Source organism: Peromyscus californicus, unplaced genomic scaffold, assembly GCF_007827085.1.
Source record: "Peromyscus californicus insignis strain IS unplaced genomic scaffold, ASM782708v3 Scaffold_14__1_contigs__length_90479793_seg_2, whole genome shotgun sequence".
In the NCBI taxonomy this organism is placed as follows: Eukaryota; Metazoa; Chordata; class Mammalia; order Rodentia; family Cricetidae; genus Peromyscus; species Peromyscus californicus.
In genome coordinates this window covers 74734352-74751305 of record NW_026294436.1, presented here as the reverse complement: position 1 = coordinate 74751305, position 16954 = coordinate 74734352, and the positions used below count along the sequence as shown (strand labels likewise).

Sequence of the window (16954 nt, the reverse complement as noted above, 5' to 3'; positions counted from 1 at the left end):
CTGGCGCGGTCATCCAGCCTGGGTGCCCCTCCCTGGCAGGACTTGGCCTCTTCCAGGCTTCTCTTTGGCACCTTCTAGAGATGCTTAGTGATGCTTCATCTCCCTGCCATTTCCCCTCTCGTTCCGTGGACTGTCCCCTGTGCATGACTCTCCTGTTTTGGAAAGACTCCAGGGTAAGCTTGAGAAGGAAAAAATAATTCCTTACCAACGGTGTGTTGTGAGCAAACACTGGTCTCTACCCCCACGCCAGCAGGAGTCCAGCTCCTTCCAGCCTGGCAGCCTAGACCTCAGTAGGCTTGGCCTGTTAGCAGTTCCTCGGCCAGGAGCCCACGGCACCCTGAGGGCAGGGATGGTTCTCAGGAAAGTCTGCACCCCAGAGAGAGGGGTTTCCCCACTTGATGACCAGTAAAACTTAAAAGAGGCCCCCTCTGGTTGTCACAGTCACCGTTGGAAGATGGCTTCAATGACTGACGGTAGCACCGTGTGCCTCCCTCTCCCTCACCTACATATGGACAACTCAGTTTAGCACACACAGCGGGTGTGGTCCTTCAGTGACTGTCTCCGGTACGCAGAACACTGCATACCTCTCCAGTGCGTGGAGAAGGTGGAGACAGTCCCAGTCTTCGTATGGACACGCAGTGTTCGAAGAATGCTGATTCAGTGTACATGTTACGGCTGGGCTTCCCGTGGGCTTGGGCTGCCATCTTTGTTATGAAGGTTTCAATTTCTCAGTAAATTAGAAACAAGGCGCCCCAGCCTGGAGGAGACGCCGCTGGTCACATCTGTCTGCCTTCCCCAGGTACGCCAAGGCGAACCCAAGTGCTTTTCTGGCTTAACAGTGGGCACTTAGCAATTGGCCTCGTTCTTTCAACCTTAGAGTGTAAGAGTGCAGATGACCTGATTCCCTCGGGATGCTTACATTCATGGCTGTGTGTTTTTATCTGTTTTTTTTTCTTTTCTTCTCCCACTCTCCCTCCCTAACTTTCTTTCTTTTTGACAGGGTTTCTCTATGTATCCCTGACTGTCCTGGAACTTGCTCTGTAGACCAAGCTGGCCTTGAACTTAAAGAGATCTGCCTGCCTCTGCCTCCCCAGTGCTGGGCTTAAAAGTGCACATCCCACACCTGGCCCACATTAATCATCTTAAACATAACTCTGCTGATATGTAGTAGCATTAGGGGATACATTCCTAGAAGTGTAATTTCCAGAACAAATAGGACATTATTTTACATTTTGAATAGTGACTGTTTCTTTTACAGAATAAAAGTATTTGTTTTCCTCTCCCTTTAAGACTATAAAAACAATACTAACATCTGTTAGTCTATTGTGTAAGATATTTTATGCATTTGTTGCTGAGGTGGGTAGAAGCCATGTATAAGTAGGTATGGATGGCCAAGGTGTTTTCTGATCACCTTTCTGACACCAACACTGGAATGTATGTGTGGTTTTCTCACAATCGGTGGTTCTTCCGCCCAGCGACAGTCTAGTGCTTTTACCACCCAGGCAGCGTGGAACTGTACACGTGAGGACTCGGTCCCTTAGGCCTGCCCGGCAGGATGTCACTCACTTCCGTCTCGCCTGGCTGCACAGTTGTGCTTGGTAACCGGCCACAGCAGCTCCCCAGGCTGGGTCACTGTTTGACACACTGTTAACTGCTCGTTATGAAGGACACTGAACAAAGCAGAAGAGGAGTGCTGGGTGGGTTGCCTGCCACACTGCCCGCAATGCTCACAGCAGCCCCCAGGACCCCACCATCTGTTTCTAACAGAGGTTCCATCACACAGGTAACTGCCAATCAGTCTCCAGCACCAAAGCTCAAGCTCCTAATTGGACTGTGGTGTCTAGGAAGAGCTTCCGCTCTGGGAGTATTACCTAGGGATCGGCCAGGAGTGGCCTTATCAGTGTGAGGGAGCAATGAGACTGGAGTTCTAGAACCCATGTGAGGGCCAGGTGGACGTGGCAACCCACCTGGAACCCCAGCATGAGGGAGGCAGAGACAGGATCCCTGGGGCAGAATTCTTAGCCAGACTAGCTGAAACAGTACACTCTGGGTTCACCAAGCAATCAGGGTTCAGTATAAGTGGAGAGAAATCGAGGAAGATACCCAATGCCAAGCTCAGGCCTGCACATACACCACACACATGGGAATACACACACATATGTAAATAATAATAATAATATAATAAGATTTTCTCGTTAGTACCTAGTAGAGATAGGGAGGGTCTCAGTGACAGAGTTCTCCTGGAACAAAAGGAGCTCCTAGCACTTTCATTCCTCAAACCTGTCACTTTTATCCAGGAAATTCCAAGGTTTTTGGAGCTGTGTGCCAGGAACGAGAGACCCAGAACACACACCTTCCTAGGATCCTGCACTGGCCTTTGCCTGTTTTCGTCCGTGTCTTCCAGAACTTAACAACCCTGAAGTATATAGGGATGCTGGTCTTCGCTGTTGAAAATACTTCCACCTCCAGAACTTAACAACCCTGAAGTATATAGGGATGCTGGTCTTCGCTGTTGAAAATACTTCCACCTCCAGAACTTAACAACCCTGAAGTATATAGGGATGCTGGTCTTCGCTGTTGAAAATACTTCCACTTCCAGAACTTAACAACCCTGAAGTATATAGGGATGCTGGTCTTCGCTGTTGAAAATACTTCCACCTCCATTCCCTTTTATGATAAATGGGCAGAGGTGAGTGGTTTTCTATCTTTAGATGGAGAAAACAGCTTTTTAGCCTCTGTCTGTGATCTACCCAGGATTGTCTGACGTGTTTAGTTGAGTTGCTGTTGCTGTGATAAAATGCCCAGACAAAAAGCAACTTAGGAGAAAAGGGATTATTTTGGCTTTGAGTTCCGGAGGGATGGAGTCCGTCATGGAGGGGAGACGCAGCAGCAGGCAGGGAACACGGGGTGGGAGCAGGACACTGGCTGCTCACGTAGCAGAGAACGGCACCCAAGGCCCAACCCCAGAGACACACTTCCTCCAGCAAGGCTTGGCCTCCTAACGGTCCTTAACCCCACAAATGGCGCCACTAACTGCGGACCGAGAGTGCAAGCCTAGGAGAGACAAGAGCCTGTGAGGGAAGTGCTATATCCAAACAACAGCATCTGTAAGGGTTCCAATTTTACATTTAATCAAGTTCTTAAAAGATTCCTTATTGCATGAAGGTAAGGATGTCCTCAGAGGCCAGAAAAGGATGTCAGATCCCCTGGAGCTGGAGTTACAGGCAGTTGTGAGCTGCCTTAGAGGAATGCTGGGATCCAAGATCGGGTCCTACGGAAGGGCAGAGAACTCTTGAGCTTTCTCTCTACAGCCCACCCCCTACAACTCTAGAATCTTTAGAACTGCTTCTTTCCTCTCTCCCACCCAGGGAGCCGCTGGGGGCTTTTCCGGGTCACAGCCAGTGAGATACGGAGGCTGGGCATCCTCAGAGTGTTCCTGTTCACAGATATGACAAGTTCATCAATTTGTCTAGATTTTTGCCTCAAAAAAGGGTTTAGTTGTTTATACAGCCCAACACAGTCTTCTCAATTCTTAGATTTTGTATTTTCTACAGCTAAGGGAAGTAAAATCACAAAACAAAAACCCGTTGAGATTCCTGCTTTTCATCACTCTAATGTATGCTTGTGCACACGTGTGTACAGTTTTTTGCACATATTTCTTTGGTCTGAGGGGTTCTTTTTCATCCCCCCACTAAGCTGGAGTGATGGCTCAGTGGTGCATGCTGCTCTTGCAGAGGACCTGGGTTTGGTTCCAGCAGCCCTGTTGGGTGGCTTACAACCTCCTGTAACCCCAGTTCCAGGGGATCTGACACCCTCTTCTGGCCTCAGCAGGCACTGCACTCATATGCACATACTCACAGACACATAAGTGCACATAATTTAAAGTAAATATTTGCAAAGGTTTTTCCCTCTTTGGCTCTGTTAATATTCTCTTTGGAGACAAACAGGTCTGCAAGTACTGTTGGCTTAAACATTTTTAAAATTTTTATGTGTATGAGTTTTGTCTCATATATGTACGTATACTACATGTATGAACTAACCAAGGAGGCCAGAAGAGGCCATTGGACCCCCTGGAGTGATGTTTACAGACTGTTGTGACCTGCCATATGGGTGCTGGGACTCTGAAAGAGCAGCCAGTGCTCTTAACCCCCGAGCCGTCTCTCCAGCCCTTGCAGTGATGGTTTGATTTCTCAAGTGTCTACTGGAAATTGTTTTTGTAACCAGCTAAGAAGAATAAACCAGGCTTCCTCAGGGCTTCTCTCTCCACCTGTCTCACTGGCCTATTTTGTGTTGTATCTTTCAATAATATTATGTATCTTTTATTTCAAGAGTTGTAATTGTCCCATAGACAAGGTCACCATAAAAATGGAAATATTTCCATGTTTGCTAAAATGAACATCTCCTTTTGCCCAGGAGAGGCTCTCAGTGTTGCTACTCATAGGTGAGACAAGCTGGGGTTGTGAATGGTTTACTGTTTATGGTGGTTTGAATGTAATTGGCCCCTGTAAGCTCATGGGGAGTGACACCATTAGGAGGTGTGACTTTGTTGGAGTAGGTCTGGCCTTGTTGGAGGAAGTGTGTCACTGTGGAGGCGGGCTTTGAGGACTCATATATGCTCAAGCCACGCCCACGGTCTCAGACCACTTCCTGTTGCCTGTGAGTCAAGATGTAAGAAGTCTCAGCTCCTTCTCCAGCACCACATCTGCCTGCATGCTGCCATGCTCCCTGCCATGATGATAATGGACTGAACCTCTGAACTATAAGCCAGCCCCAGTTAAATGTTTTCCTTTATAAGGGTTGCTGTGGTCAAGCTGCTGCCTCATCAGCAGTAGAAACCTGACTGAGAAGGAACCCTAACACTGTTGGAAGTTGTCAACATGACCCCCCACTCACCAAGGGCACACAGCCTCCTTCACCCTCTTCACAAGGTGGAAGGAGGGTGCTTACACGCTATGGCTGGAGGGACCTGGAAGGGTCACCACCGCTTTAAACCTGGCGATGAGTTGAGCTTCCTCACAAAGCTGAAGGACAAAGCCAAGGAGGTGGGTTTTCCACAGCGCCTTGCCTTCCCCATCAACAAAGTGTCTGACAGAAGGACAGTGGGGGAGGGGAGGGACTTCACGCTTGATGAGGGTTCCCTCTGAATGTTTGAGAAAGACCCATTTCTAGGCTGTTTTCTCTGCTTTCCCAGTATTTGCTCCTCCTGTGTATCTTCCACAGTGAAGACATCAGAAACTGCAAATGAAAATAAATATGTCTGGAGGAAACCAGAAGGCGTTTCCTAGCAGTCTTTGCTTATAAAACTGTTCCCCCCCCCCTTTTTGGGGTTTTTTTGAGACAGGGTTTCTCTGTGTAGCCTTGGCTGTCCTGGAACTTGCTCTGTAGACCAGGCTGTCCTTGAACTCCGAGATCCAGCTGCCTCTGCCTCTGGGTTAAAAGCATGTGCCACCACCACCACCCAGCTCAAAACTGATCTTAAAGTAGGAGACATTAGGGCTAGGGAAAAAACTCAGTCAGGAGAGTGCTGGCCATGTGATCACAAGGACCTGAGTTCAGTCCCCAGACCTATGAAACAAAGCAAGGCTTGGTGGCACGTATGTGTAATCCCAGTGGTAGAGACAAGGTGCTCAAATCAGAAATCCCAGGCCAGTGAGAGACCCTGTTCAAAAACACAAGGAACAGGGCTCCTGAGAAATGACACCAAAGGCTGGCCTTTGGTCTCCATGGGCACGGATGCACATGTGACTGCACACTCATACATGTGTGCACCCACACATGCACATATATACAAAGTAAGGGACACCAGTGCATTCAACTGGTGCAGATGTGTTTATGAAAAGACGGGAGTGTTTTCTCTGAAAACAATCAAGGTTTATTGCATGTAGAAATCAATAGATATCTTTTACAAAAAAAAAAAAGGGTTAGAATAAAGATATCACATCTGTAAAGGCACATAGCAAACGTTTTATAGCAATGACAAGGACAGAGACAACATCCTCTAGGACCAATATCTAAATAAGACTTTGTAAAAACAGGAAACAGTGCAAAACAATACTGTCAATAGTCAGCTCCCTACACCTCGGGACTGTAAGAAGCTGCCAAGCAGGAGCTTATTGACTGATAGACACAGCTCATGGAACGGCATGCATAGCTTTACTTGAGGCTTTCACTCCCCTCACAGTGCCAGGGAGGCTGCCTGTACAGGCAGCGTGACGATCGGGACTTGGGAAGGAATGTCTTCCTGCCTTTTCCGTCCTTCCCCGGCCCTCAGCTGCAGTTTGTAGGGAAGAGGCTTGACTAGCATCTCTGCTGAGGAGCAAGTGGCTGCCATGGACAGGGCGCTGAGTCCCAACCTGGAATGCATGTTTTACAGCTTCCAACATCGTGGGTGCTAGCCCGTGTCCAGGTCAGCTCACAAAAGCCAACCACATCTGACACGGTACTGCATTCCATGGTGGAGGTAACTAGGCTTCCGTGGGCTGACCCAAGAACCCTAAAGCAAGCCAGTCTCTAAGCTGCGGGCGGGCAGGCAGGCAGGCAGGCGGGCGGGCGGGGGTGTCTATACATCATTTCAAAATGAAATCTATAAATGTCAATTATTTTGAGGGAAACCAGAACTCACAACATTTGACGGAACACAGACCAAAAGAAAACATCAAAATACTGAATGAAGGAGTGACGCTAGTCTAGAGGAGCAACTCGCCTGTTATATATGTGACAAGTCACAAAAGGTTACACTTTTAATAGTCATCTGCATATGTAAACCCCCTCCCAGGTCAGCTGACCACCCAGGGCTGGAGGACACACACTGGAAATCATCTCTGATGAAGAGTTGAGCTTGTATCTGAGAAGATGCGGTTAAAGAACTTTAGGACCCCCAGTAGCGGCAGGGAGCTTCAAAGGAGAGTGCAGGGAAACTTTACAGGGTTTGCATCTAAATAAAATGGCTCCAAAGGAAGTTTTCAGTTCAATGCTGAAGGTATTTATTAGCCAACACTGTCGCTGAGGGAGGCAGGAGGCCCCAGAGAAATGCCAAGCACGCCAGGCGCCTGAGCCACCTGGCTAAACTTGAAGCAGCATTCCTGAGGCCTGAGCAAGAGGTCCCACCCCAAGGCACGGAAAAACCCAGTCTAAAACGCTCACTAGCTCGCTCTCTTCCACCCCAGAGTGAGCGCCTGTCCCTGGAAGAAGAGGTCGGGGAGGAACAAAGGCAGAAAGGCTGGACAGACAGCTTATCGTGGACTAACCACAAGTCAGAGCACACCAGGGGAGGCTCCTGGGAAGCCCTGAGGTGCACCTGTCCTGCCAGGGGACAGTCAGCAGGGAGGCCGAGGAAGCAAACAGTCCAGCAAGCCAGAAACAGGTTAGACTGCAGGTTACCAAGCAATGCTGTCACCAAAACGCCTGTGAAGGGCGCCTCAAAATAAATAGGAAGCCCTGTTGCCATCCTTATTTTTAATAGTGCTGGTATCGGTCTTTTTTTTTTTTTTTTCTTCTCCTGGTACTGAGGGACAGTGTTACCAAGGCTGACAGGATGGAGGATGGCCTAGCTGTTAGACATCTCCAGCAATCTTCATTCTGACCACTCCACATTTCTTGAGGCTGTGGAGCTGGGGTTTTTTTGTTTGTTTGTTTTGTTTTGTTAAATTAAGATTTCCTATGTCGACATTTTAGAGGGGTTTAAGACCACGGTCCGGTCCCTTTGCCAGATTTAACTTTTTTTTTGGGGGGGAGGGTTCTATGGGCAGGTAGGTTAAAATACAAAGTGAGCTTCAGAGGGCTGATCTGAGGGAGCACGGAAGCTTCTGAGAGCTGGTCTGGGAAGCAGGTGAGTGAGCATGGGAAGTTGGTAGTGTTCTGAGTGGACAAAATGCCCTGGGAATGAAGACCCTGGCGTCACTAAGGGGTGCCACCTCGTCCCCACACAACGAGAACACTCACAGTCGCTGCGCAGCCCAGTGTTTGTACTTTGAATACATGTGACCTGCACAGGGACTCACATGCAAGAGGAATTGTGAACGCTAACCACGGGGGTAGCGTGCACGGGCAGGACTCTCTGCTCACAAGCTGCAAGGGGAGGAGGGCTGCAGGGTCAGGCAAGGAGTCTCCAGAGCAGCCATCCAGGCACAGAGGCCACATGGCACAGCCCGTTACAGGCAGCAGGCAAGGAGCCTGGGAGAAGTAGGTCAGCACCGGAGCACGGTCTTCCCCGGGGTGTTCCATCTTAAGTTTACAACTCTGACATTACCCCCAGGGTTCAAAAAATTGTATCCCCAATGAATTTTGGAAATTTAGGGCTGATCTGGCCTCTCCCCATCATGACTTTGGACAAGCTCTGGGCACTTTTAATAAACGATGGCTTGGCTGGCAAGACTATAGCAGAAGACTTGGTTAACCATGTTTAGGCTGGCATTTGCTCCAGCCCGCCTGCCTGACAATTGAATCTCCTTTAATTTATCTCTACAATGAGGAGGCTGAATGGAGCTCTGAGCAGCAAGAACTGATTTCTAAACAGCAATATATTTATCCATCTATGAGAGCAGAAGATGCCAGATCCCTGACACCAGGTCACGGACAGGCTAACGAACGGCATACACATCAGCGAGCGTTTGAAAAAGGCACACATTGCGGTAAGCTGCAAAAGCTAAGAAGGGCGGTCTCCTGGATGAAGACACCCGATTCCCTTGAGCTGATAGTGGAAATGCGAAAGCTGAGTGCAGGGAAGAGAGGCTGAATATTGGACAAGCTGGTAGACCAGCGTCCCAGCTCCTCTAGAATAACGGACACCTGGACAAGCCATCTGGGTTGGCAGCATGTGGCTGAGCACACCTGCCTATTTCCCCAGACATGTGGACACTACTTTCTGCAGATGTCCCAGGAAGGGTGGCTCGAGCCGCCCAAGGACTTAGAAGCTGAGGCGAAGGCCAGCACACTTCTACCTCTTTGCTCAGAGCATAACCCTACAGGGCTAACTGTGACTTATTCCACCCTCCAGAGCAAGTGAGTCTATCACTCATCAAGCTGTAGGCCACCAGGGGATGTGCAGTTCCCCCGGAAGACCCAAATCTCTCTATTAGAAGCCGAGTGGGCGGGAGTGCCACTCGTGAACAGAAACCGTTAAATGGGGGCTTTGATGGCGGCTGACAAGAGCTCTCGCAAGAAACAGCAGCAGCAGAAATTTCGGTGAAATAGGGAAGCTAGAGCCCAGTGGCAATGACATGGCACTCTGTGGACAGAGCTGCTCCTAATACTGAGAAGAAACAACAGGGCCAGGGCTAGTTCATGCCCCTTGAGTTTATTCTAGAAGATCCTGTATTCTTGCCCTCCTCACCTCAAGTAACTGGCACATCTTCCCCAAACAGAAACCAATAACTAAATTCGCTCTCTCCACGAGTCATGCCACTAGAAATGAGGCAGACTGGAAGGCACAGGGTGCCTGTTGTCTGAGGACATGTTTGGGACCCGTTGATAATGTCGCGCCTGAGGTCAGAGGATGCAGACCAATGAGCTAGTGCTTAGACCAAGAAAGGGACCGAAGACCCCACAGAGAACGTCTGTCCACCCAGCCTGTCAGCATTCAGGGGCAGCTCCTGGCCCTAAGAGATGCAAGGCCATCGTGGCTAGGATGCAGGATCACAAAGAACCAGGTCTCTGTCCACTAGCTCTTAGCTGAAGAAAAGATGCATGGCATTAGATCCTTAATGAACTGGGAAGAAATAAATTGTATGTATTCCATCAATCCAGAAAGTGCCCTCCATGTCTGGAAACTCAACATGGGTTGATCTACCTTAAACTAGAAAAGATAGGAGAATGCTAACCTCTCCACCCACAGGAGGGGGCACCTGAGAGCAAACGCTGACAGAGGGTAAGGGTATGGCTTGCTTAGGAGTTGGTGGTCACGTCCCACAAGGCCCACATCCTAAAGTCTACAAAGACCCTCTGTCCAGGCTAGGGGAGGTGACTGAGAGAGCCCAAGACTAAGGCCAAAAGGAAAAAAAAAAAGTCAGCTTACTTCTAACTGAAGAATAATGAGTAGGCCCTTTCTCCCCGCAAAGTAAGCTGACGGGACACAGTCCACGTGAGATGGCCTCACCTTCCCTAGTATCCTGCAGCACCTCCAAGTGAGTAGAAGAACCCACTTGTCTCCACCTCAATAAAGCAACGTATGCCTGTCTGATACTGTTCTCACCTCTACTTACTGGGGAGGGTGTGTTCAGATGTGCAGGCCCCTGGGATTCCTATTCCACCTGGAATCACCTTAGAGCCACACAAAACCAGCCAGACACTCCTGGGCTTCGCCACAAGTGCATCTCACCATCTCAAGGATGAAGACACCATCTTAAGCAGCCGGGATGCAGAGACCCCTGAACAAGGATGAAGGTGGGCATATGCAAATGAGCGAGTGAAAGACAAAACTCCACAACTGGAAAACCAGGGGCGGAGGAATGATGGGCTGCTCTGTTGTGAGATGGGATGTCTTACTGGCTCCAGTTTTAATTTTCTCCCCCTTCAAAGCCAAAATGCGGCAATGGGCTCTGACAGCTCCAGCTTCAGTCCCAACACATTGTCAGGAAGCTGGCCCAAAAGCCCTGACTAGATAACTAATTTAATACACTTTGCTCCAAGGCTTACTCCTTGGCGAGCTTCCCAGGTAGAAAGCATCTCTCGGCGATTATTATGCAGATGCCACTGTAAGGGCTTTAAATGCCTGCTGATAATTTTACCAGAGATTGATGGGGGCTTCCTGGGGACGGGAAAGGGAATTCGGAACGTGTTGAAGAACCAGAAACAACAGTGTTAAGGAGGAAATAAATACGCAGGACACTTAAATGTTTACTTTTGGGTTTCATCATGTGTTGGCTAGGAAGCTGGATATTAAACCTATGTCTTCCCTGTATCTTGTTCTGTTAGCATAAGCTAGAAACAGCCCCTGAGTGATGAGTTCAAAAGGGCATCATGTCTCCTCGCTGCTCATGTGAGACACTCTAACACACCAAGGCTTAGAGACGAGAGTATCTACATTCTTCATCACATAATGAAACTGTAAGTGGGAAACTGTTAGGAAACCTGAAAGGGGAAGAAACATTTTCAGAGGAGGGTAACTAATCCCTCCCCAATGGGCTTTTCCATTTTCCCCAAAATACCTATGTCAGAATCTATACCAGTGTGCCGCGTCTACAAGGATCACACTCACGTATGCCCTTTGATCCACTCTGCACTGTGGAAGCGCCCCACCTCCAGATTCTGAACCCACAGATGCTGTATGGATGTCAGCATCAGCACCACCCTGGCCCAGAGGAAGACAGCTTGGCTTGTCTTCCAGAGAAGCTCATGGGAAATCTGCTGTCATCAGCATCTACTAGTGTGTGGAGACAGAGGCTACAAAGGCACACTCTTTCTGGTCGGTCTTTTCAGCTCAGGAAAAAGAAAAGAAAAGAAACTATCACTGTGGAGGAAGACATGACATAGTCAGTTTCACAAACAATTAGAAAATTACACTTAGGAAAAAGCAGACATGGAAGGAAACTGGGCTTCAACTTGAGGGTGGTTAATACCGTCACTGACAGAGAGTGGGTTATACAAGGAAAGGTAGGCAGTGGAGGCTTTGGCAAAGACAGTCTCAGCATTCATCATGAGGGGCAAGTATGGCCTGTGTGTGGCCATATACACTTAAAATTCCAGCAGTTGGGAGGTACAGACAAGAGATTGGGAGCCACCCTCCTGCTATACACCAAGTCCAAGGTCAGCCTGGGACCCTGCCCCAAGACAGCAACGAAGAAGCCCGAAGTGAGAATCAACTCAGTCCTTGCTAGCCAACGCCTAGAATCCATCAGCACACAGGGAGTTGCACATGGGTGCGTGCCTCCTGGCCAGGTGTGCGCCTCCCAGCCAGGGCCCTACTGCAAAGTGCCAGGTAGCTCCCAGTTTCCTTAACCATTTCCCTTATGACCCTTCTAACAACTTAGCAATGTATAGGAAAATGGAATGTACCCAAACCTCATCCTCTATGTCCTCATCTGCCACACTCAACATTATTTAGTTAAGTATCTACACCAAGGCTCCACCTAATGCCATTCCCACCTTGGTCTACTATCTTCTCTCAACTAGGCAAGGGGCTGAGCTGTGCAGATGGCCTGGCTCAGGGCCACCAGATGAGGTGCTGGGAGCACGGAAGGCAAAGTAGCACATCCCATCACGGCATCCGACTTCTGGACCAGAACAAGGCATGAGCAGCAGCGACAGCAGCACTCCTCGCTTACCAAAGACGGCACTGTGCTCTCCAGTGGGTCCCAGCTTTCACCCCAGGCTTAGGGAGAGAGACTGCGGAGGAAGGGGGCAGTAAAGGAGAGGGAAGCAGCTCTCCAGCAAGATGCACGGATCCAGTGTTTAAGGGAACACTTGCAAGGACCTCCCTTGGCTCTCTTCCTTCCGGGTGAGGCTGAATTCTTCTTCTTGCCACTTTTGACTGGGGGCGTTACCAATTTGTCTGCAGCTTCACTAGAGATGTGTTCCCTTATGCCTCTGTGTCTACAATGTCCCATGGGGCCACCACCTTCCCTCCCGGAGGAGGCTTACGTGCAGATCAGTCGACATGGGGTTCAAATGAGAAGCACTATATTATCGTGGGAAAAAATGCATTATAATAACTCACAAAACTTATTCCAAAGACGGAAAAATAAATTATCTCATATAAAATAATACATGATGTTTGTAAGTAACTCTGGCTCTTGCCTGCTGCCAGCCATCCGTCTCCAACTGGGGAGACAGATGTTGTCTGGAAGTGGCGCCCCCTGCAGGACAGAGCTGGGTCCCTCCTCCAGAAGCTGCATCCGGGAAATCAGATGAGCCTGGAACTCTGTAGGAACTGGACGAGGACTTGGTAGACGAATTTGTACTGCGCAATGGTCTGGATCATGAACATCCTCTGCTCCCTGAGAAACCTCAGCATCGTGGGCACTTCCACCTTCTGTAAGGGAAACGAAAGGGCACATAGCCTGAGATGGGAGGCCTCTCCTGGGCTCCTCCCACCTTGGGAAGCCTCTGCCCACTGCCCATGACCGGGAAGGAGGGATCTGTCCCTCAAGGCATTAGGAATCAGCTCTATGCCAGGGTTGGAGCCCCTGGTCACTGGTGTAATACGGCTCAGTTTGTGTCTGTTTATGCTCACTCCTGTGGGTCCATCTGAGAGCCGTTGGACAAACAGTGCAAGGTTCTCGGAGCAGTGAGTTGTGGACAATACCAAACACAGTCCCCCCCACACACACCCCCCTTTATATTTAAATGAAACAAATTTTGGGAAACTCATTCTGTAGTCTAGGCTGGCTTCAAACACATGATTGTCCTCCTGCCTCAACCTCCTCAAGTTAGCTATTTCTTTTTTAAAAAGATTTTCTTACATGTATTTGTGTGTGTTCTGGGGAATCAGGCTCAGGTTGTGAAGTTTGGTGGCAAGTACCTTTGCCCACTGAACCATCTTGTTGCCCGGATATTCCTTCTGTGTGGGGGTATCTGTACACTAAAGTACGTGCATGTGTGTGCACACCAGTGTGTATGGGTGTGCATACTCAGAGGTGGACATCGGATGCCTTATTCCATTGAGACAGTCTCTTATTGGACTGGAGTTTGTCAGCTCGGCATTTTTTCTTTTCTCTCTCTTTCTTTCTTTCTCTCTTTCTTCCTTCCTTCCTTCCTTCCTTCCTTCCTTCCTTCCTTCCTTCCTTCCTTTTGTTTGTTTCATGAGACAGAGTTTCTTTGTGTAGCCTTGGCTGTCTTGGAACTTACGCTGTAGACCAGGTTGGTCTTGAACTCAGAGATTCAGCTGCCTCAGCCTCCCAAGTGCTGGGATTAAAGGCGTGCGCCACCACTGGGCTGTCCCATCAGTGTTCACATCAGTGCCATGCATGTCTCATGTCTTCCCTGGCTCACAGTGTGCTTCTGCACGCCCCTGAGCCGTCTCTTCAGCCTTTAAGGTAGCCATTTTCTCTTACTGTACCCACCTCCAACTTCCCATCCCTCCCCACCTCCCCATCCTCCCCATCCTCCACTTCCACTTCTCTGATGGAGTCTCCCATCTTTATTACCACCGCCATCACCTCTACTATCACCCCCACCACCATCCCCCACCCCCACCATCCCCCCCACCATCACCCCACCATCCCCCACCACAATCCCCACCACCATCACCCCCACCATCACTACCACCATCTCCCACCCCCACCACCATCCCATCACCTCCACCATCACCATCACCTTCACCCTCACCTTCACCATCATCTCCACCATCACCCTCACCACCATCCCCACCATCCCTACCATCCCCTGCACCATTACCCCACCATCACCCCCACCATCACCCCCACCACCATCACCCCCACCACCATCACCCCCACCATCACCTCCACCACTACTACTGGGACACAACTGCCTCCCGCGATATGCAGGGGCACGGCAGACATTGTCACCGATACTCAAAGACCAGCAGAGCAGCCCACAGAGTGGCACTGGTACTGCCAAGCAGCCCAGGAGAGTTCTAACTACCCATCTCTACCTCACAACTACCAACCTGACTGCAGGAGTTCCCCCTCACTACCCATGTTCAACTTCCCTGTGTTAAGAAAGAGACAACGGGGCTAGAGAGATGGCCCGGGAGGTGAGGGTACTTGCTGCTCTTCCAGACTCACAAAGTTCCCAGCACCTGCATCAGGACAGTCACAGCCACCTGCAACTACAGTTCCAGAGGCTCAGACACTTTCTTCTGGCTTCTGTGGGCACCCCACTCACATGCACCCTTCCCTCATCATCTCCACAGAATTAAAAATAATTATTTTTTAAAAATGAGACAAAAGGGGGAAAGTGCAGGAAAAAGAAAAGCCTCTCCATTTGACAGAATGAAAACTGCAGAATTACAAGCTAAAATATAAAATACACTAACAACTTCATCTGTTAGAAAAGGAGGTTAAGTCGGGATGGGAGGAAAATAGGTCATAGCAATTTCATATTTATTTGTCAAAAGTCTTTGTTTAAAGAACAAACTAAACATGTTTGCCCTCCTGATACGGGGTCAAGCGTGGGAGGAGCCAGGCCTCAAGAGCACGGGGCAGAGCAGACAGTTTTCCTTGGTCAGCAGCACCAATGGGAAACGGGACAGATAAGACTGGGTATCCCGGTGCCGAGAAAGGAAATGAACAGCCTGAGTCATCTTGCTATCTCTGAATATCACTGGGAATAGAAGTCCTTTTAGGGCTGCCACCCACCAGCAAGGAATGCTCTGGCATGCAGTTGGGCACTGAGGAAGTCCACTATATTTGGACACACCACAAGGAATTGAGCCACTCTGAGCCTCAGGGGATGAGCCCACGGGATGCCCTGTTGGCAGGATCCCCCATTCCACACCCATTCCATACCAGGATGGCTTTGATGCATGTAATATGGTGAGTGATGTAATTTCCTGTCACTACTTCACAGAGGTCCTTAATTAGTTTCCAAAGACCTAGGAGACCAGCCTTCACAGCCAACAAGACAGGGCAATATTTAAGTTATTTTCAAATCTCTGAGTGTATGAGTACACATATTAGCACACTGACGCATCCATTACACATAACAAGAGTTCCTTGCTGTATAATTTGGGAAACTGAACAGACCAACAGCTTGGTGGAAACAGTGAGAAGACAGGAAGTGACCTCAGAGAAGGAGAGCTTGCTTCCTGCCATCATACAGCTGCTTAAAGACACATAGCACCAGGTACATCACATGATTGCTTCTGAGCCTGGATTGTCTCATCTGTGCCTGGCTTTTCATGAGGCAGAGGGCAGGGTACCCCTTTATTAACTTACGGCCTAGGGCTGGGGGGTCTAGTGTAATGGTTACATAACAAGACCAACCAACCTAAAAAGCACAAACAAGCATCCACAACAGGCTAGGTGTATAGCTCAGTGGTAGAGAACTTGTCTAATGTGTGCACAGTCCTGGATTAGATCCCCAGAACTCCCACAAACAAGCAAACACACAGTCTAGCCAAATCCAAAACCACTGCCCCCAACCCTATGCACAATCTTATGTGCATGAAGGCAGAGCTGTTGCTGATGTCTCTCCCTACAACACCGGAATCTTATGGCAGGATGAGATAACACAGATCCTGTGTGATTAGAGCAAAGAGCAGCTGGTGCTGGTACCCACATTCCCACCCTCTCTGCTACACAACACACTGCCAAGCCAGACGAGGGCCAATGCCCCCAGATAAACGCTGTACTATAATAACAACTGTGTTCTACATAGCTGCATCTTCACACAGGACTGGGGACAAAACACATCCCAGAAATGTAAGACGCATCTGAACTACACGTGCCAGAACAATGTGCCACGGGGAACAACCCACAATAGAACCAATCTGGCTACGACTGGAAATGAATGCTGACAGCAGTCAGATTTGCTGGATGTTTCTAGAACACCCTAATTTTCTTCTCCTATTTAGGAGCCTACACAGAGCAGTGAGAGGTCAGAGATAAGGGAAGCTATAAATATTGGGAGTCCAGCTGGAGAACCACAGGTCTGGAGAACTCAGGTCAGCAGAGAGGAATCAACCATAAAACAGGCAACAGCACAGCTCTAGTGCAGAACCAGCATCACGGTATGGCAAGCACTCAGAGAGAAGGCCAGGGGCCTGGGGCCGTGGCTCGGCTGATAAACTGCTTTCCACACAAGTGTGAGGACCAGAGTTAAATCCCCCAAACCATGTAAACAATAACAACTGTGCATGATACTATGCACTTAATCCCAGCACTGGGGAGGTGGAGACAGGAGGATCCCTGGGGCTCACTAGCCAAACATCCTACCCTACATCATCTTGAATGTTCACACAACTTCATGGAAGTGGATTCCCCAAAGCTCACTTTTTACATCTGAAAATGAAATCAAACCTTGGTTGACATTCGCTCATTCGATGAGGGGGAAGGGG

At 49.2% G+C, this 16954-nt stretch overlaps 1 protein-coding gene across 1 annotated transcript in view; it reads right to left on the bottom strand.

Annotated features, from left to right (window-relative positions):
- Positions 1-5860: 5860 nt before the first annotated feature.
- Positions 5861-16954, bottom strand: part of Ptpn14 (protein tyrosine phosphatase non-receptor type 14) — a 146506-nt gene continuing 135412 nt past the window's right edge. Inside the window, exon 19 of the mRNA XM_052737987.1 lies at positions 5861-12967. Within this exon, the coding sequence (XP_052593947.1) occupies positions 12839-12967 (129 nt within the window). The 3' untranslated portion in view covers positions 5861-12838. The remainder of the gene's footprint in view (positions 12968-16954) is intronic.